This window comes from Ischnura elegans (genome assembly GCF_921293095.1).
Source record: "Ischnura elegans chromosome 13 unlocalized genomic scaffold, ioIscEleg1.1 SUPER_13_unloc_4, whole genome shotgun sequence".
NCBI lineage: Eukaryota > Metazoa > Arthropoda > Insecta > Odonata > Coenagrionidae > Ischnura > Ischnura elegans.
This window is the reverse complement of record NW_025791660.1, coordinates 8,404,038-8,423,746: the sequence shown is the minus strand read 5'-3', so window position 1 is coordinate 8,423,746 and position 19,709 is coordinate 8,404,038. Positions and strand designations below refer to the sequence as shown.

The following is a 19,709-nucleotide window of genomic DNA, read 5'->3' as shown; positions in this document are numbered from 1 at the left end:
AACCATTGCCCTGAGAGCCATCACGTGGCTTTTGCAGGGATTTTGCAGTGAAAAAAAGAGGTATAAAGTGGTAAATTTAAAAACATAATTACAAAAATTATGAACTCCTGACATTAATTACGTTAAGGCAGCTTGCAGGAAAGTATGAAAAATATATCCATGTGAAACGAACTTTCATTTTATTCCTGTGACATATTTGCTGAAGTTTTTCTATTTTACTTTATTTCAATCATGAATGATGATGATTGTGGATTAAGTTGCAGCCCAATGCCTTAACTGCTTCCCAAAGCGAAAAGTTGGAAGCTCTGGGCACAGGAGCAAATTTTGCAGACATGGACTGGACGCTGGCTGGGACAAAGGAGGAACCATCTCCCGAGGAGAATGCCCAGGTATGTACAGAATCCTTGTTATGGACTTTAATTCATGAACGAATCTAATAATAGGTTGTAAAATAAATTATTATCATTCTAGGACGTTGTATCTTCTTCCCAGGTTTAAAGGTAACCCATTGGATTCTAAGTTACTAATAACTCAAACATATTTTTATTATCTCGAAATAAGCTTTTTTCCTTTTTATGTTCTACATTTGTGTTAAAGTTTACTTGCCTTATATTTAAGTTAATAAATCATGGGACCATTAAATTATGTCATATTAGTCCTTCAGTGGGCACGAGGGGCATCTCGGTGGCCCGTAGTATTTCATGTTTGTGCTGTTGTTCGTGTGGTGACTAAGGATTGTTACGAAGGATTTCATTAGATTATATGAGAACAAATAAGGCCTTTAATGGTGGAATATTGTTTGTTTATTAAGTTAAAATGTTTTCTAGTTGGGAAGTTTTCTTTGGAGGTAGGACTTAAGTATGTTTATGTGAAACTCATTTATTAGTATTCAACACAGGCATATCGTTTTGGAAATAATAGCGGAAGTAATACAAAAAAGCAGTTTTAATGCATGAAATCTTAAATATCCTTTCCTTGTCTAATTTCCTGGATTTCACATGCATTCACTCACCATTTCGTCAGTTGTTAACTGACAAAATTCCAGTATGAGAGCAGCACTGATGTAAGCAAAGCAAATACCCATACACATTTTGTCATGACAAAGAACATGGTATCTGGAGGTTGAAAACACCAGGGTCTTTTTCTCTGGGGATCATCTGAGAGATTTTGTATTACAAAAGTGGTGTATTAAGTATGTAGCGAAGATGCCCTAGTGTCAAACTTGCAAACCGAATTTACAAGAAAATAAAATTCCTTGCACTACTTTCCTTAATCCTTTTGCACCAAATGGTGGGTGGAGCTGACGGGCATTTTCATATGCAGAAGACCTGTTGTTAGGTATAGTTGTCATGGATTTTCCAATGGAAAACGAGCAGATGTCGGCTATAGCCAATGTGAGGGAACCGCTGGGGAAGCAATTGTCGTTTGCATTCAGTCACGGCCTGAGACCCAGCTAAGCAAGACGTTAGGGCCATTCTTTGGCAGTTAAGTCTGATCCTCCCTACCATTAATGATCATCCTCACAGCAATAATCCATTGTGAAGTGGTTATATTGCCATTAGTTTTTGCAGTGATATATTTTGTTGCATACTGCAATTTACTCCATACAATAAATGAATTCTTCACTTTGTTGTGTGCATAAGCAACTTTGAAACAAAATTTTTGTGTTAAAAATAACAGACTGCAGGGCTTATAGTCTTAGTACCTTGTGTTAACTAACTTTGTTGTTATCAACGCAAGAAATCAGTGTAAAATTCCAGTGCTCAAAAAATGTTATTCTTTTAGAAGAGTTACCATATTTACTCAGAGAAACCGCACACCTTTTTTCCATTAATGCCATTGAAAAAAGGGTGTGTGCAGATTACAGGAATCCTCCAAATTTTAATGTAAGCTGCGCACCACTTTTCCACATTGGGAGCCTCCTTTTAGTTCTAGCACTGTCTTCTCCAATTCATTGTAAGCCCTACTCCCTTTCAATCTATCTAGAAATCCTATTCTTTTCCTTCCCCTCCCTTGTTTCCCTAACGTTCTACCCTCTAACTCCATTCTCAACATCCCCTCACCGCTAAGTGCTCCTCCCTTCTATACCGTCTGCATTCTCCGTATCTCATTTAAAAGCTGCCTCACCTCGCCAACCATATACAGCACTTGGTCGTTCCTTTTCCTTTCTGTCCATTTCACCTTCTCCATTCTTCTCCATACCCACATCTCAAATGCCTCCAATCTTCCCTCGTCTTCTTTCCACACTGTCCACGTTTCCGCACCATAGAGAGCTCCAGATCAAACTCTTCACTATGCTTTTCTTTTTACTCTTTGATCAATTCCTATAGTTTTTTCTCCAGAGTTTAGCATTGGTAAATAATGTCAGAATTACAATAACAATTCTGACATTGTTTAACTTTAATAGCCATGGCTTCATAACTCAAATTTATCGATTGACCAATGAATTCCAAGTTTCTATAAAAAACCACACCCCAAAACCACTGATAAGTTTTTCCTCACGAGCCAGCCCTAAAAATGGGAAAGCGCGGGAGACACGAGAGCTCGGCTTACATGACTAAATACGGTGATTATTAAATATCAAATGCAATATTTCTTTGAAAAAAACGCTAGTATTGCAATAAGTTGACCATAGATTTGTGCTGAGATAGGGTTAGAGGATCAGGTCCAGTCGTGGGGGCAAGGGCCATGTGCCCCGTAGTTAGGGACCCTCATCTAAGGAAAAGAGAGTACCCAAAAAGAAAACGTTTTCCTCTCATAGGCAGAAAAAGGCGAAGGCAGCTTGTGGTGTAGTATGTTGATGCATGATGAAAAAATGAACTCTAAATTTATTTCTGTGACTAACTTTTAATATTAGGTTAAATAAAATAGACTAATTCTTTGCAACAATTCTTGTTGATAACCTGAAGAAATTATGGGAGAAATAGTACCTTCTCTGCTCTGCATTGTGTCGACTCAAAAAGAGCTGCTAGACAAGAGTGGAGCTACTTTCTTTTCCTTCGCAATTTTTGTAAGCTCTGTGTGAATATTGTTAATTCCAGAACTTTAATTGTGTCATCACAGTCGTGTACTATGATTGAAGATTTCAATCATACTCTTTGACTTGACTTTCCTTCTCAATTGTTTTTATGCTTATTGATCAATATGCCAGAATATTTCATCAGCGGTTATTTATTTTGTACGGACACTCTGTAATTCAAGCTTTGATCATCATCTCTTTTGCTTCTTGTATCAATTCATTAAAGAGGTTATCAATGGGTTTTCCTCTTTCCAATAGAGTGATCCAGTAACATACAAGTGCTCTTCTGTGAAAGAAGATCAGAGTAGCGATTATGACGAAGGATGCGTGCTTAACGATTGCACTTATGTCACCACAAGCAACCTGATGCATCAAGACTCTTCTAATCAGGTAATACTATTAATGAACTATTTATTGAACGTTGACCTTGATTAGCTTATGAACTGTATTGTCATTATAAGTCTTCAATCCTAGAATTGGTTTCATTCAGCCCTCCCATTCCTCTCTCCTATCTGCATACCTATTATATTTATGGTATTTATCTCTTTTTAACCCTTAATAATCTGACCTCTGAAACACATTCAAAAGCATAACGTTCCCCTCTCACATTCCACCTGACCTTTAAGTTAAGATTTACCCAATACTCTTCTTATTTACCGCTCCTCTCTGTACTTCCTTGTTCAATCCCTTTTATCCTTAACATTCATCAGGAGCAATACATTCAAAGCTTTGACTTTTCTGCATGTTTCCATTTTGAAACTTAGCTACAATTTTTAAATATGCTTCAAATGTAATGTCAGATGCATTGTTTCCTTATTTTAGAATCAGTATCCTCACTTGTGATCAGATTTTTTTTTGTGGAATGCACTCTGTGCCTGTACTAGTCAACTCACTTTATTTTTGCTTGTTTGATCCATCAGTTGTAACTTGGCTTCCCATTGCTTAACATATCCAACTGGCTGTGAGGATATGAGACCTTGAAAATGACGCAGTTTTTTGTAACCTTGGTCAGTGGTGGAGTTACATATTTAAGTGTGGAAATATTCATTTGTTGTTTATATTTTATCACGGGTATATTGCAATTACTCGTGAAAAAATGTCATATACAAGAAAGCACTGTCTTATACCATTTAAGCAAATAAATTGTGAATGGTTGATCTATTTCCAGAAAAACTGATGATGTCCTACTAAAATAAACATAATAAAATTTGTATTCAGTCCATAGATATAACAGCACCTAAAGTAAGCACTAAACTAATGACGTTTTACTGAAATATACATAAAAGAATTTGTATTCAGTCCATAGATGCAGCAGCACCTAAAGAAAGCACCAAACTAATGATGTTGTACTGAAATATACATAATAGAATTTGTATTCAGTCCATAGATGTAACAGCACTTAAAGGAAGCACCAAATATCAAATTTCATTGCAGAGTAAATTGAACCATCATATTTCCCCATTGGAGTTATGCACCTTTTGTTCCATGAGGAGGTCATCTACATATATTTCTGATTTTCATTACCTTACTCAGAATGACCCTCCATTGTATCTCGTCTGCTTAATTTATATATACTTGTCAAAATGTTTGGTGTTATTAAACTGAATAGTAATCCAAAATATGCTTAAGTTTATTCTCCGTTGTTAACCCTATTTATTTTCCATGAATGTATGTCATGAAGATAAAATCTGGAGTTAAATCATCATGAATAAGATTAAATAAGACATTTTACATCTCCATATTCTAATGCTCTGAGGATCATTACATGGATTTTGATATGTAAAAAAAGGTAGTTTGTGTTTAGTTAAGTGGTAATTTAAAAAAACTAACTCGAAACAATTTAAATTCCTGACAATAATTTCCTTGAGGCAGCTTACAGGATAGCCTGAAGAACATACCCATAGGAAATGAATGTGTAAAATAAGTTTCAGTAAATCCTATCCATAAAAGTTGTAAATCTGCTGTTAATACATTATTCTTATTTGAATGCTTACTTTTAGCCTACCGGACGTGTGGATGGGGAGCCAATTGAGAGTTTGACTATGCCCCAGAAGACTACAACAGAGTCATTTTGTGAGTACTCTAAAAGGCTTGCAAATCCTATCTATATACAGCCCTCGTGGTGACTGACTCACTGATGGATACAAATTCCCGACCACTTCTAGAAGTGCTGGAGAGCTGAAATTTGGCACGCGTGCGGGGAACCGGAACTGATTCGGAGGAAAAATCCGAAAACCGGAAGTTTCCGCCACGTGTCGTCGCTAGGTCGACAAAATGGCCGAAATCGCGCTTTTTCCGGGGACCACCTTCCGGTTTTTATTTTACTGCGCGCGAACCGTGTGTGCCACACGGATCGTTAATGCATTTTTTGAAAGCTGGTAAATGTAGTAACGTAATTTTGTTATGTTATAAGTTTTTTTTTAAGAAATTTGCTGCCAAAATGGCGTCCAAAAATTGGTTTTTCGAAAAATATTTCATAACTTCCGCTCCCCTAGTCGTAATTACAGGTGTAGGATATTGAAAATGATTATTATATATGCTCATAACATAGTCTACGAAATGTAGGTAACGTTTTTCTTTCATCGTCCTTGGTTACTGAGAATAAAATTAAAATATTCCGAAAATCACCGAAAATTACGATTTTCAAAAGATTAACACAAGGTTTTGTCAATTTTAACTCAACCGATTTCTTTCAAACTTTGTAGTTACATACAACTATGCATTGTTTTTCAGAAAACATAAACATTTTAACAATAATTTAATGGATTTAACCGCGAAAAAATAAAAATGGCGGGCACTGCTAACATTTTTCAGGGACTGGTTTGCTTTTTATTGTATTACTTTCGAAATATGGATGTCATAGGGCACAATTCTTTTATACATGACAGTAAATGAATGTGACCATATAGTACCGTCATCTTTTAACCCCCCGAAACCCCCTAAAAAATTAAAATTAGCATATAAGTAGCCTTGTCGGGTACCTTTCGTCACAATTCCGCCGCTTTTCCAATCCTTACCATTCATCGCTACGGAATTGATGTGGACGATTGATGACCGTTGGCAGTAAAAACCTATAAACCCCCGGTAAACCCACATACACCCCCCCCCCCCAAAAAAAAAAAAAATTTCAAATAAGTCTATTTTTTGGCACTTTTCGTGACTATTCCACCGCCCCCAACGACTCATCCCCCCGAAATTTATGTGAATGGATGGTGACCGCCAGGAGTACACACATTTAAACCCCCGGTATCCCCGTGAAATCCCCCCCAAATGTAAAATGTGTCATTTAGTCTCCTATTTGGGAACTTCTCGCAAACATTACGCCGCACTACCCGTCCCCTCTGAGCTCTAGATCCGGAATATTTGGTGAGGGCGAGCCACCGTAAACCATACGGGAAAAAATACCAGAACACCCCCGATTACCTCCTGGAACATCGCCGAAAAAAAAATAAAACAAATTTAAACTCGCCTTTCCGAATAGTTTTCGACACTATTTAACCGGTGCCCCTACCACTTATTAAAACCCCCGATAACCCCGTGAAACCTCCCAAAAAATTTCTAATAAATAGCCTCTCCAGGGAAAAGAATCGTAAGACCACTCTTCCGGTCCCCTAGGACTTATCGGCACGGAATTTATGAGAACTTTTAGTGACCACTGGTTTAACACAAGTATAAAACCCCCGGTATTCCGTAGGAACCCCCCGAAAAAAAATGAAAAACTTGCCATTAAGTCTTCTTTTATGGGTACTTGTCGCCACTATTAATCCGCATTGCACTACCTTTTACAATCATCGCTACATGATCACTGTGGACTTTTGGTGACCGCATGCATAACACATTAAAATCCCCGAATCCCCCTGGGCACCCCTCTCGGTGGGGAAGACCATTTATAAGGACTAGGCGGAGCAGCCGCGGGGGGGCTCCTCAACCCGAAGGCGGCGAAGCCGCCCCACAACGAGGAACTGGCGTAGGCGAGGGGGAGCTTCAGCAACCCCCGGATGGCGTAGCCGCCCCGATGTTCAAGCGGCGCAACCGCTGTGGACTCCCCCCACCTCTGGGCGGCGAAGCCGCCCATTAAACGAATGACGGTGAAACAGTTCCGAAATGCCCTCGCCCTCTGGCACACTAAACCCCCAGGCGGCGAAGCCGCCCTTCAGCGAGGAACGGCGAAGCCGTTCCGAGGAATGAGTGGGGCACCTCCCTACCCACTGGCCGGCGAAGCCGGCCCCTAGCCGTGTTGAGATTATTCGAACTTCAAAAGTCTTCGAACGACCACAAATGTAGACGGCGAAGCCGGAACCGGGGTTTTAAGGGGCGGAGCCCCTTAACGAGCGCGCGGAGCGTGCGAGTTACTGTATATATGGAGGAGTTGATGTTACTAATTGTGGGTGATGTATTTGTTGATGCTTTATTAGAAGCACTTTTTACTGTGACTATTGCACTGATTGAGAATTCGACAGTAGCCCATGAATCCACAATGGAAACACGGGGTGAGTGCTTTCAAGGGTAAAAATAGAAATAATTCAGGAAAGTATCAAGATATTTGTTGCTTGTACTCATACGTAGTGCCAAAAAATTTACAATTATCATTGTTAGAATCATTTTTATTAACAAAATATTGGACAGTCATGAAATAGTCAATGGCAAAAAAATTATTTGCCAATTTTGAAATATCTTCTTTTGGACGAACTAAAATAAAACAATATTGATTAAATAACAAACTGTCATGCAAAGGACCAGTTTTAAAAGGGGCCTGATTTCTTTCTACTTCGATTGTAAGCCAGATATGTGAAGAGTATGTATGTGTGTTTACTTAGTTATATATACATCATTTTACCTTGTGATTTCTCTTTTTCATTCCACCACAACCCTGTTATCCTCATCGTTTTTATGTAATGTGTTCCTTTCCCTGTCTTCTCCCTTCTATTAATTTATACCGAGAGTTTTTGGGTTCAATTTCATGCAATTTAGCATTTTAGCCACCTGATTTCTGGCTATTTCGATCCATTCAATCGATTTTAAATGGTAGGTTTAGGAGTCGAAAATTTCATATTTGACTGAGATAGTTTTAATTATTTTTCCAGGGCTCCCTGCTCCTGAAGAAATGCCCATTCAAACAACATCAACTTCATATCTGCTTGCGAAAGGAAATATATTGAATCATTCAGTCGATGAATGCATTGGTCCGACATATTTGGTGCAACAAGCAAACAAGGCTGGTGCATCCCATGTAGGGATAGGAAGAAATCTTATGGATAAAGACTTGGAGAAATGTGGTGCTTCTGAAACTGATGAGATATCAAGTTGCTCGATTTCAGATGATAGGCAATTTAATAGCAAACATATTGAATCACTTAAAAACAGCAGAGGTGGAGCCGCAATGGCTGTTGTAGGGGAGAAAAGTGGTTGTGATGCACCAAATTCCACGCATAACCTTATGTGTATCAGAATAAGTGGAAATGACAGAAGTGGCTGTGAGACCATCATGGGAGGCAATGAGGAGATACTTAATCGCTTCATCAAAAATCCAGGGAACAGTTACAGTTCAAGCGAAGATTCATATAATTGCTTCTACTGCAGTGATGTGTTCAACAACAAAAAGGAGCTAATGAAACACATGAAAATTCATTTTGTTGCTCGTAATTTTGATGCTGCAGCAGAATCATCTATCGTAGATGTGTCTCTGGAAGCACTTCCATCAAGCGGAAACAGCAGTTCTTGCGAGCCTACCGTCTCAAAGGCTTTAATTGGGCTGGATAGGAAAAGACTAGAGCCTATGCCAAAAGAAAATGTGCTCACCAAGGAAACCAGCGGAGGAAAAGGGGATGAGGAAAACATAAGAGGATTGACGAGAAGTTTCACAGTAGGAGAAAAATCAACTACACAAAGTTTATCTTCAAAGTCACCTAGCATTAGAAATGTACGCAATCACGTGGGTCCGAGAAAAGAGGAGAGACTGTATTCATGCAGCGAGTGCACTGAGTCCTTCACTCAGAAAAGGGACCTCACCGTACACAAACTTACACACACAGGAGGGAAAAGGTATTCTTGTAGCACTTGCTGCAAGCCTTCCACACAAAGAGATCATCTCAACAGTCACGTGCTGACACACGCAGTAGAGAAGCCTTTTATATGCAATGTGTGTGAAAAGTCTTTCTCGAGTAATAGTCACTTAGTTAGACATATTCGTACGCATACCGGGGATAAACCGTATTCTTGTAGCATTTGCCGCAAGTGTTTCACTCAGAAGAGTATTCTCGACAGTCACTTGCGAACACATACGGGAGAGAAGCCTTTTTCATGCAATGAGTGTGAAAAGTCTTTCGCGGATAAGAGCACCTTTGTTAGACATATTCGTACGCATACGGGGGATAAACCGTATTCTTGTAGCATTTGCCGCAAGTGTTTCACTCAGAAGGGTATTCTCGACAGTCACTTGAGAACACATACCGGAGAGAAGCCTTTTACATGTAAGGTGTGCAGTAAGTCCTTTGCTAGGAAAATTATCCTCAACTCACACATTCGAACACACTCGGGAGAGAAACCGTTTTCCTGCAACGAGTGTGAAAAGTCTTTCTCGATTAAGAGCAACTTAGTGAGACATGTACGCACGCACACAGGAGAGAAACTGTTTTCTTGCAACTAGTGTGAAAAGTCTTTCTCGATTACGAGAAAGTTATTGGGACATGTACGCACGCGCACGGGAGAGAAACCGTTTTCCTGCGACCAGTGTGAAAATTCTTTCTCGGATAAGAGCGACTTAGTTAGACATGTATATACGCACACGGCAGAGAAACCCCTTTCGTGCAGAATCTGCAAGAAATCTTTCACTCAGTAGGGTACTCTCAAAAGTCACATGCGAACACAGACACAGAAGAGAAGCCTTTTTTCATGCAGCGAGTGTTAAATGTCTTTCTCGGATAAGAGCGACTTAGTTAGACATGTACGTACGCACACGGGAGAGAAAACTTTTTTGTGCAGAATCTGCAAGAAATCTTTCACTCAGAAGAGTAATCTCAAAAGTCACATTCGAACACACACGGGAGAGAAGAAGAAGCCCTTTTCATGCAATGAGTGTGAAAAGTCTTTCGCGGATAACAGCAACTTAGACATATTCGTACGCATTCGGGGGATAAACCGTATTCTTGTAGCATTTGCCGCGAGTGTTTCATTCGGAAGAGTAATCTGGACAATCACTTGCGAACGCACTCGGGAGAGAAGCCTTTTCTCTGCAACCTTTGCAGCAAGTCCTTCGCTAGGAAAAGTCACCTCACTTCACACACTCAAAGACACTCTGGAGAGAAACCTTATTCTTGTAGCATTTGTTGCGATCATTTCACAAAGTGATGTTCTCTCGACTCTCACATGCGTTTGCATACGACAGAGAGAAGCCCTAAATCATGACACGAGAGTGAAAAGTCTTCTTGAAAAAGAACCACTTAGTGACACATTTTCGTATACACTCGGGAGAGAAGCCTTAGTCGTGCAAAATGTGCGAAAATTCTTTTTGTAGAAGGTATCTGGTGGGACACATGCAAACGCACGCATAAGAGACCTTTTTCACGCAGAATCCACAAAAATAATCTTTTACTCAGAGTCGTTCACTTAAGAGTCACATGCGAAACAACACGTAGGAGAAACCCTACTCGTGCGGCGAATGTGTCCCTCTCTGTGTAGAGTGTCCCTCTCGACAAAGAGCCTCTTTGATATAGACATATGTACAAAAAACCCGAGAGTTGCTTTATTTCTGCGACGTCTGCAGCGAGTCTGTCACTCCATGATGCGACCTAGTAACCCATTCGTACACACACAGTAGATAAACCTTGTCAATGTAACATTTGTTGGAAGTGCTTTTCAGTGAGTGGGTACCTTGACAGATACACATACATGCTCACACGTGTGAGCGCAGCCTTGTTTATGCATAGTCCGCTTCATGTCCATCGCTACAAGGAGCGGCCCTGACCACCACTTGTGTAAACGTACAATTGTGATGCATTATTATTGCGTAGTTTGCTCTGTCTTTCACTGTTAGTTCTAATCCCAACCTCCACATGCGCTCAAAAGTGAGATACTCTATTCATGTTGTCAAGAAAAGTCACCTTTGCCCATGCAACATTTTCTCAGGCTAGCAGATTAGGATAAAGTACCCTACACTGCACATTTTTTATTAAAGACGTCCACAATATTCATTCCAATGTTTCTGGCTTTAAATCTAGTCTTCATTGTCATCTTCTAATTGGTTCCGAATTTTCTTAGAATTAATCACGTGTTCTTTGAATATTCTTTGTTAAAATAATAATTCTTGTCCACATTTTGTAAATAATGTGATATTAGTGCACAATAAAAGGCTTATGGCCGAGTTTGTTAATTTAATGAATTCATCGTGTCATTTATTTTCATTGTTAAAATATATGCAATTTTATTTATATTTCTCTGTTTTCACTCAGGCTGAGCGATTCGTCACGATTTGTCGGAATGCACTGTCAATAGGACAGCAAGGATAATCGTGGGCCATTAACCTTAGAATGGTGAAGTTGCGAGAAAAGGCAGCAATGGAGGTGGAAGATGTCCAAACATTGGCAGAGTGCATGGCGATGTTATCGGAGGGTGGGAGAGTAAGCAGAGGGCGGGGAGTGGATGCTAGGTGGAGCTGAGCGCACTTGCAGGGTTTGGTAATGATAAAATGATTCAGAGGACACATCTGACGCAACCAAAAGTAGTACTACGGAGTGAGCGAGCAAGGGATTCATCTATGTACAAACTTTGGCCGCAATCCGTTCAGCCGTCTGGAAACACATAGCGGACAGATAAACATGTATTATAGATTACATATGAAAAAGATTAAGCGTATCCTGACATTATCATATCGCCGAGGAATGCCATAAGTTCCTCCCACAAAGCTAGGTTCACATTTTTATATTTAGAATTTATGATACTTTGTATGCAAATGTGATTTAAAAATTTATCTGTGAAAAATAAGGAAAAATTCCAGTCGACTTTCACATTTCAACATCTTTTCAGAATGAATAAAGGCATCTTAGATAAAAGAATGAATTCATTTGGAATGTTTTTGTATGTGCTCTTGACAGTTATTAATTTATTGATGTATTTTCATGTTCTAATAAATTGTGTCTTGAAAAATGTTGTGGTCATTGCAGTTACAACTATTGTTGATCGCAATCACCTGTCCACCCTTAATCTTTTATCATGAATGCAAAATTGTGGGAGAAATCTGTTAGGTGATCATCCACTGTTGGCTGAGTGACGCAAGTTGTTAATTTACTGTGCTTCATATGATTTGACAAGGGAGTTTTAATGGATTGGGTAGGGGAAATGTATTCAGCCAAACAATTAAAAACAACTGGAAGCTGCCTTTAGGGAGTTTCAGCCTAGCTATCCAATGGAGTTTCAGTCTAGCTGGTAGCCAAGGGAGTTTCAGTCTAGTTAGTGGCCAAGGGAGTTACAGTGTAGCTAGCCAAGGGAGTTTCATTGGAGTAGCTGGAGTTCTTTATTGCACTGCTACTGCACTGCCATCCCTCTTCCAAACTCCACCGGTTTGTTTCAATTTCAATGCAGTTTCAGCATAGAAGCAAGGCAGTGAGTTTCAAGGTAGTTTCAGACCAATTTCAGTCATGTTGCATGGGAGAAATTTTTACCTGAGTTTGTACATGCATGACTTTATTTGACATTGAAAGCCTCACGAATACATTAAAGTAGTAGTACAATCAAATATAATAATAATATTGGCACTAATATTAGGTAACAAGAGGCTCAAATAGAAAGAAATAACTATATCATGCTAAATAGCATCATATTATATCACATTAAAATGCTATTTTCTCTTTTTAGTGGACAAAATAGTTATATTTTATCGTATTACAGGATTTTTATCAAGAATTGTAAATATGCCATTATTAGACATTTAGTAGTAATATTGAACATGATGGACAAAGAATAATAAAAAATAAATTATGAGATATAAAATTTTCTATTTTTTAGGATTTTTTTGTTGGGATATAGTACAGCTGTTAAATGCACCTCCATTATCTGTTTTTCCCAGTATATTACTTATTCTTCAGTAATCAATAATTTTGTGCAATAATATTCTTAGAGGCACTAATTAAAAGGCTCATGGAAATTTATAAATTAACAAACATTTATTTGGGAAACGAGACCCTTCGGGCTTCTGGTCGGTCATGCCTGGTTTACTTTGATTTTAATTCATTGTAATGACGGGCTCATAATCCAGTCATTGATTTTAAAGGACACTAGTCCCACAGAATTTTACTCGTTTGGGAGATAATTATCAGAGTATTAACACGATTTGTCATCATTAAAAATTAAATGAACAGGGAGGAGATCAATGCCAAAGTCAATTATGCCAGCGATCATTGAGATCTAAAGGTCTTGACGAATACTTAAAATTCTGCAAAATTCAAAACTAAATGATATGATAAAAAGCGAGTGCTTACATTGTCATCTTATAAAATCGGAGGGAGTTGAGAGAAAGAAATTTTTTAACCTAAGAGAATCATTTAATAATTTCACCGCAGAGGTAAATGATTTTATTGTCCATGAGTGACGTGCCTCGGTTTTATTTTTACCCTGGCATCTACCGAGAAAAAAAGGAATCGAGTACTTTCCGTGTCTACAGTAAAAAAGGTGACACACATTGGGAACATTTACCCACCAAGATAATTTTATGAAACACTATTTTGATTGCTTAATCTTATACAAGTTGAAATTTATTAAAACCAATGGCCATTAAAAAAATCAAAATGCTTCTCGAGTCGTCAGCATTATACACGGCGAAAACGCCACTACTTTCAAGCATCAGGTCGGTCTTGCAATTTATACCATATTATTATAATATTATACATACCATATTACCTTGCTATTGTCTAATTATCTTTAAGTGCCCATTAATACAGTCATTGATATCAATTCAGACTTTTATTGTAGGATTATCATCGTTTTGTGGATACATACCATTTTGAATAAACTATTAGTCATTATCAACTTCAATCACCATATCACAGCAATTATATTTTATTGTCAGTGGCAACAGACGTATAAATAATTTATAGATATTAAAGTTTAAAAAATTCAAAACAAAGTGAATTTATTTAATTAAAATAGGTGAGGAATTACCTATTCATACGCATCTGATGAAACCAACTAGTAGAGCGAGGGAGCAAATATTTTTTTAATCAGCTGAAATTATCCGAGGATATAGCTAATTTTTCTGTATCTATAACTTCCGGCGAACGCAGCACTGACGTTCACACTCTCCCTCCCGTATGGCGTACCGCCACGGCCGCTTGGTCCCAAAAGAAGTTCCTACTTCTATCACACTTGGGAAAATTTTGCAACACATTTTCTGTTTCCTTCAATTTTCGAGCTAATTTGTGCTTAAATGGGAACGCTGATCTCAAAACCAAAGTCATTATTCTTCTACCACGTCAACTATTTTCACTACACCTTTTCTGACTGTCACCACTCTGCTAGATTGAGAATGGGGCATTATTGCTCTCCAATAGGGTAGTTTCCTTCATCAAAGAAAACGAAAGGCATTGATTGCGATTCGTTACCCACCATTACTGTATTCATAATACACAAATTATTTGTTTTTTGAAATACCGGTTTAGACGAATGGCAATGGTCCATTTTTATCCTCATTCGAAAAGGGCCAGATTGGCGCCCATGCGATGCCACTCCACGTGACTTCACAGGGACCTAGATAGGAGTTATACATCGTCTGAGGTTACAAATGCATGCATGAGGCGCAGAGCTCAGGGAAACATGTCTTAATAATCACCTATTAAAACTGGCTAAGGTCGGAAAGTTTTCTTCGTTTGATAAGGTATTAATAAACCTTTTTTAAGCCAAGCGCTACCATCCAGCAAGGTACTCAGATACCCTCTAGCAGCCTGCGACGTATCAGCGCTAAGCCTCACCTCAAGGTCACCTCACCGGGCGGGAGGGGGAACCAGAAATACGACGTACGGAGATATTTCCCGGCATTCATACTAAAGCATCGCGTTTTCGCGCACTTGAAAATTTTCACTTTTCATTAAATCGCGAAAAATAGATATCGTCATTTAAAAAACTAAAAGCGTGAAATACGTACTCCAGCAGTAATAATCCTTCGATTTAGGCAATGAAAAAATAATAGGAAACCACACTATTGCCCCACGTAAGCCTTATCAGAATGGCGGACGACCCCACGGGGCGCAGGGAATGGGTTGGCGTGGTCAGGGGCGCAGGCTAGGGTGGGTTTTAGGCGCAACTAACATTGGGGGCATGAGGGTGTGGAATTCCCGCGAGGCTAAGCAGGAAGGCCGGGGGCCTTCCCCTACAAAATTTTGCTGACAAATAGCTCAAATGGTGACTTTTACTGCTTTCTGAGGGATATTCAATTAAATCTTACACTATTCTATAAGTAATATCAATCCAAATAAGTGAAATGGATTAAGCTTATAAATTTCTCTGAGCTCTGGAAGGGTTTTATCCCCCAAAACCCCTCCTCGCTGCACCCCTGGGCGTGGTGGCTTCCTACCCCGTGGGCCTGGGTTCAAATCCCGGCGGTGGCATAGAATTTTAAGACTCTACCCGATCCCTTCTTGAATGTTGTGTGGAGGACATTTCAGGCATAACAATCCGTCCAACGGATGGTACGTCAGCCGTGGTCCCCTTGGCGCCTTTCGCTGAGGGCAGGCTAATGCCGATGCCGGTTTCTCCTCCTACCTTCCTCCCATACCCTGCCCTAATGGCGCAAATGAACTAAGCTGTCGATCGCCTCACCCAAATACCATACTATACCACCACGGTGCGCCATAGGATCCCAGTGACATGTTCACATCAGTGAAGTTATGCAGAAGATACTATTATAAGACTTGTTTCCATGAAGTGGGTGAAGCTTTGGAATTTTGCGGGTTGCATAAAAGGATATATTACTATTTTAAATCTACGCGCATTAGTAAACTATATCTGCTAATAAATAACAAACAAATTTCCTGAATGGACATTATGAAAGGTAAGTTATCCCTTTAGATTCTTTTATTTGCATATTCTTAATGAGCTATACGACAAAAGAGGTTATCTTGTACCTTAAAAAGTTCGAGTGATAGGCAAAAAAAGAGGTATTTTTCTCATTCAGTGGTCAATAGTTAGTCATAAACAAGTCTCAGATCCAGGACGACAAAATGGCTGTTCCCCATTGTTATTAAAGCTCATGTTTCGGTGTCACTTAGTGTTATGGACGATGTTACGTCAACATTAGCTATTTATAGTTTTTTTATGACTGTGTTCTTTGGTTAGTTGTGTGGTGCTGGAATTGAGGTTCGTGAAGTTGTGTCGATACATTAATGGTATACTTTCTGAAAACCTTTCCTTTAATTTATGCGATGTTAAATAACTGGTGGCTAGTTTATACTTTCTAAGACATCGACTTTGATTGGAAAACCGTATCTTTTAATAGATTACATACAGATTTCCTTTATGAACACAACGTAAGGTTCCCTAACATAATACAACATTTCCCTATGCATTCCTTTATTGGCTAATTTTTAATGACGCATGAGTAGCATGCAGAATACTGGGGAAATCTGAATGATACTAGGATATATTTCGCGGAAGCTGTATCGGAAAATGAAGTGTATTTTATGGATAAACCTGGACACACCTGATGCAATAAATCGCCTCCAACGGTCATTTCATCGTTTTTATTTTCAAATGAGGGTTAAAGTTCGACGTTTTTGTACATCGTTTAACAGTTTCGGTACAGGATTTTAATCGTTTTGGGCTGGAAATTTTGATCATACGCCAGTAAATCAACAGACCCGTCATGCCTCAAGTGGGCGCAGCCATCATTCCGTATTTTACCTTGAAATCATTATTTTCTCTCGATGTCCAAATAAATTCAAAAGTCCATGATGGTAATGAACTGCCGTCGTAAAGGATTTCTATCGTTTTGGAGATAATAAACGTTTTAACAAACTATTGGCCATTATCAACTTTAATCAACGTAGTAGACTGATCGTAGCAGCCAATAACTGTCCGCGGCAATAAAGATATAAAAAGCCTTTTAAATACTGATGTCAAAAAAAGTGAAAAACAACGCGATAAAATTCAAGAGCGTGTTTGAAAATTCATCATGAGCATCTAATGAAACCTGAGATAGAAAAAATATTCATTACATAAATTAATATAACACATTAAATCACTCATTGTAAAAATGTGAGCCTTAATAAAAGCCTTCAGTTGCTTTTATGAATAGAAATGATATTTTTAATTAAAATACCCAATTTCAGTGCGATCTAGGTCCTTTGGATTAAACTGAAATAAAACTCAAGCGTAGTTCAAACAATTTATTTTATCATGCAAAAGAAAACATTAGGAGTTTTACATTCTTGTAACAAATATTACAAATTTCAATGATATGGGGCTAATTATTTTCGACATGCGTTGACTTATGTTGTGAATACCAGAATCATACGGAAATAGAAGCGAAAAAGCAGCCATTCAATGGAGATATTTTGCTTTTGCAGTAGGGCAATGCTTAATCGAGGCCACATAACTGGGTGACAGAATTACCTAAAGTTAGGCAATAAGTGTTTTTAATAAGAATTCATTTTATATATCTGCGTTGAATAAGTCGCATAGTTGCCTACATCTGAGCTCATATTTTAAGTTATATAATTAACTTTGTAGCAAGGTTATGCTAGGTAAAGAGATAAATTATTTGTGGGTAAGCTGTAAAAACCATTTTAAGAACAGTTGATTAATATCTCCTTATCCCTACCATAAAAATGCATTGCTTTAAAATTGGCTGCGCAGACGGAACATGTGCATGAGCACAAATAAAATATCTACAAACTCAGGTTCAATTAATACTGTCTCAATTTCATGTCTTCAAATTTAGCATCTCCATATAGAAGTAGGCAAAGTCCTGGAAAAACTTGCTAGCGTGTCTTGCGACCAGAAGGGCTAGTTAGCCTGACACAGACTTGAAACTTCAGAAAGCTCAGAGTACACTGGATGTGGGAATTTGATTATGTAGAAGCTACACTTTTTCATTTTAACTTGTAATAATTTGAAACAAGAAGAAATTGGTAGTTCCGTCACGTGTTTGTTTAGGACTATGATATACATTTTATGCTGTCGAAACTACAAATTATTCATTCTGCATAATTTTTAGTTTCGACAAATTGTGTTATCATAAGCAACGACTCAAACGTTGTTCACAGCCTTATTAAAAGTTTTCAAATTTCGCTTAGATTCACTGAGTTTTGAAGATGTTTGAAATCACCACACATAGAAGGTTCACCTGATAGTAATTTTGTCACATATTAGTTACGAAATATTAGGAAGGTATTTCTATAATTAATTTTGTTTATGTGTACGAAAATCATCTTCATAAATATTTTTAGCCCATATCATGCACAGTTAGAATTTTTGATTTTTTTTGTATTTTACAATTTTATCTAAATATCCTAATGCATAGTTTTCTCTAAAAGTTATTCTGTCACAAATGGAATAGCCCAGTAACAATAAAACATTGTCACCACGCTACAAAACAAAATATGTAAAATCAGGAATTGAGCAAAAAATCATTTTAAAATTTCAATTCAATTAAACGACTGGTGTATAAATAACACCATGATGTCCAGTCCTTGAGATTTTGAGATCCTGTGTGACAGTCATCAATTCAATAACGCAAAAATAACACCAAACCAAAATTGATAAATCATGAAGACGAAAAAATCCATGGAAATAGCCATCCTGGAGAGGACATGTCTCCATCCTGAAAAGTAAAAAAGTAAGGCATTTAATTAGCTTCCCCTTAATTTTTATAATTTGGTTTACTTTTTCTTCCCCTTGAACACTATGTTTTAATGTTTATTTATCGATTAGTGTGTTTGAGTTTAAGGTCTTAAAGTTTTTAAATGAGCTCTACGACCTCAAAGATGTAGAAAAGGGAGATACTCAAATGGCCGTATAATTCTCCCACAGCTCGTCCGCCTTGCGAGTAGAAATTGACACTGTGTTGGTGTGTGAGAAGGGGGACCACAGGGGCACAACCCCAGCCTCTCAACCCGAATAGACCAAAATCACACAGACACACATTACCCAGAACAAACACACAAAACAAGATCCTTTGTAAGGGCTGTATGGACCTCCACAAAGGCTTCTTGTTCCACAAAAACATCGGGAATTTACTCACTAAAGGCCTGCAAATGATAGGCAGTGGTTTGCGGAAACGCGTGCACTCAATAAGCAGCCGCACACACATTCAATCACCCACATATGGATTCACATTTCCGGGAGAAAAAATAGCTCCAAAAAGAGTGTGGTCAAGGATCGCCAAGGGGACGAGGTACTAGACGTACCTATACGTATTTCGGGTATAAAGTAGCCCTCATAAGCGTGTTGAAGGAAAAGGCAATCACTTCCAAATTAAATGTATTTCTTTACAACGTTTCAGCATGGCATAGTATTTGGATGGGGCGATCGATAGCTGAGGTCATTTGCGCCATTAGGGTAGGGTAGGTAAGGAGGAGTAGAGAGGAATGTGGCGTCGGCATCCGCCTGCTCTCAACGAAAGGTGCCAAGGGGACCACGTATCCGTCGGACGGAGTGTTGTGTTTGAAATGTCCTCCACACAACATTGAAGCAGGGAATGTGCTAG

At 38.5% G+C, this 19,709-nt stretch overlaps 1 protein-coding gene across 1 annotated transcript; it reads left to right on the top strand.

The window, feature by feature from the left end:
* Positions 1–332: 332 nt before the first annotated feature.
* Positions 333–11,069, top strand: LOC124173072 (oocyte zinc finger protein XlCOF6-like). The gene is made up of 4 exons (XM_046552584.1): positions 333–389; positions 3,278–3,409; positions 5,020–5,092; positions 8,104–11,069. Exons 1-4 carry the CDS (start codon positions 333–335, stop codon positions 9,663–9,665), a joined length of 1,824 nt encoding a protein of 607 aa, XP_046408540.1. The 3' UTR covers positions 9,666–11,069.
* The last annotated feature ends 8,640 nt before the right edge of the window (positions 11,070–19,709 follow it).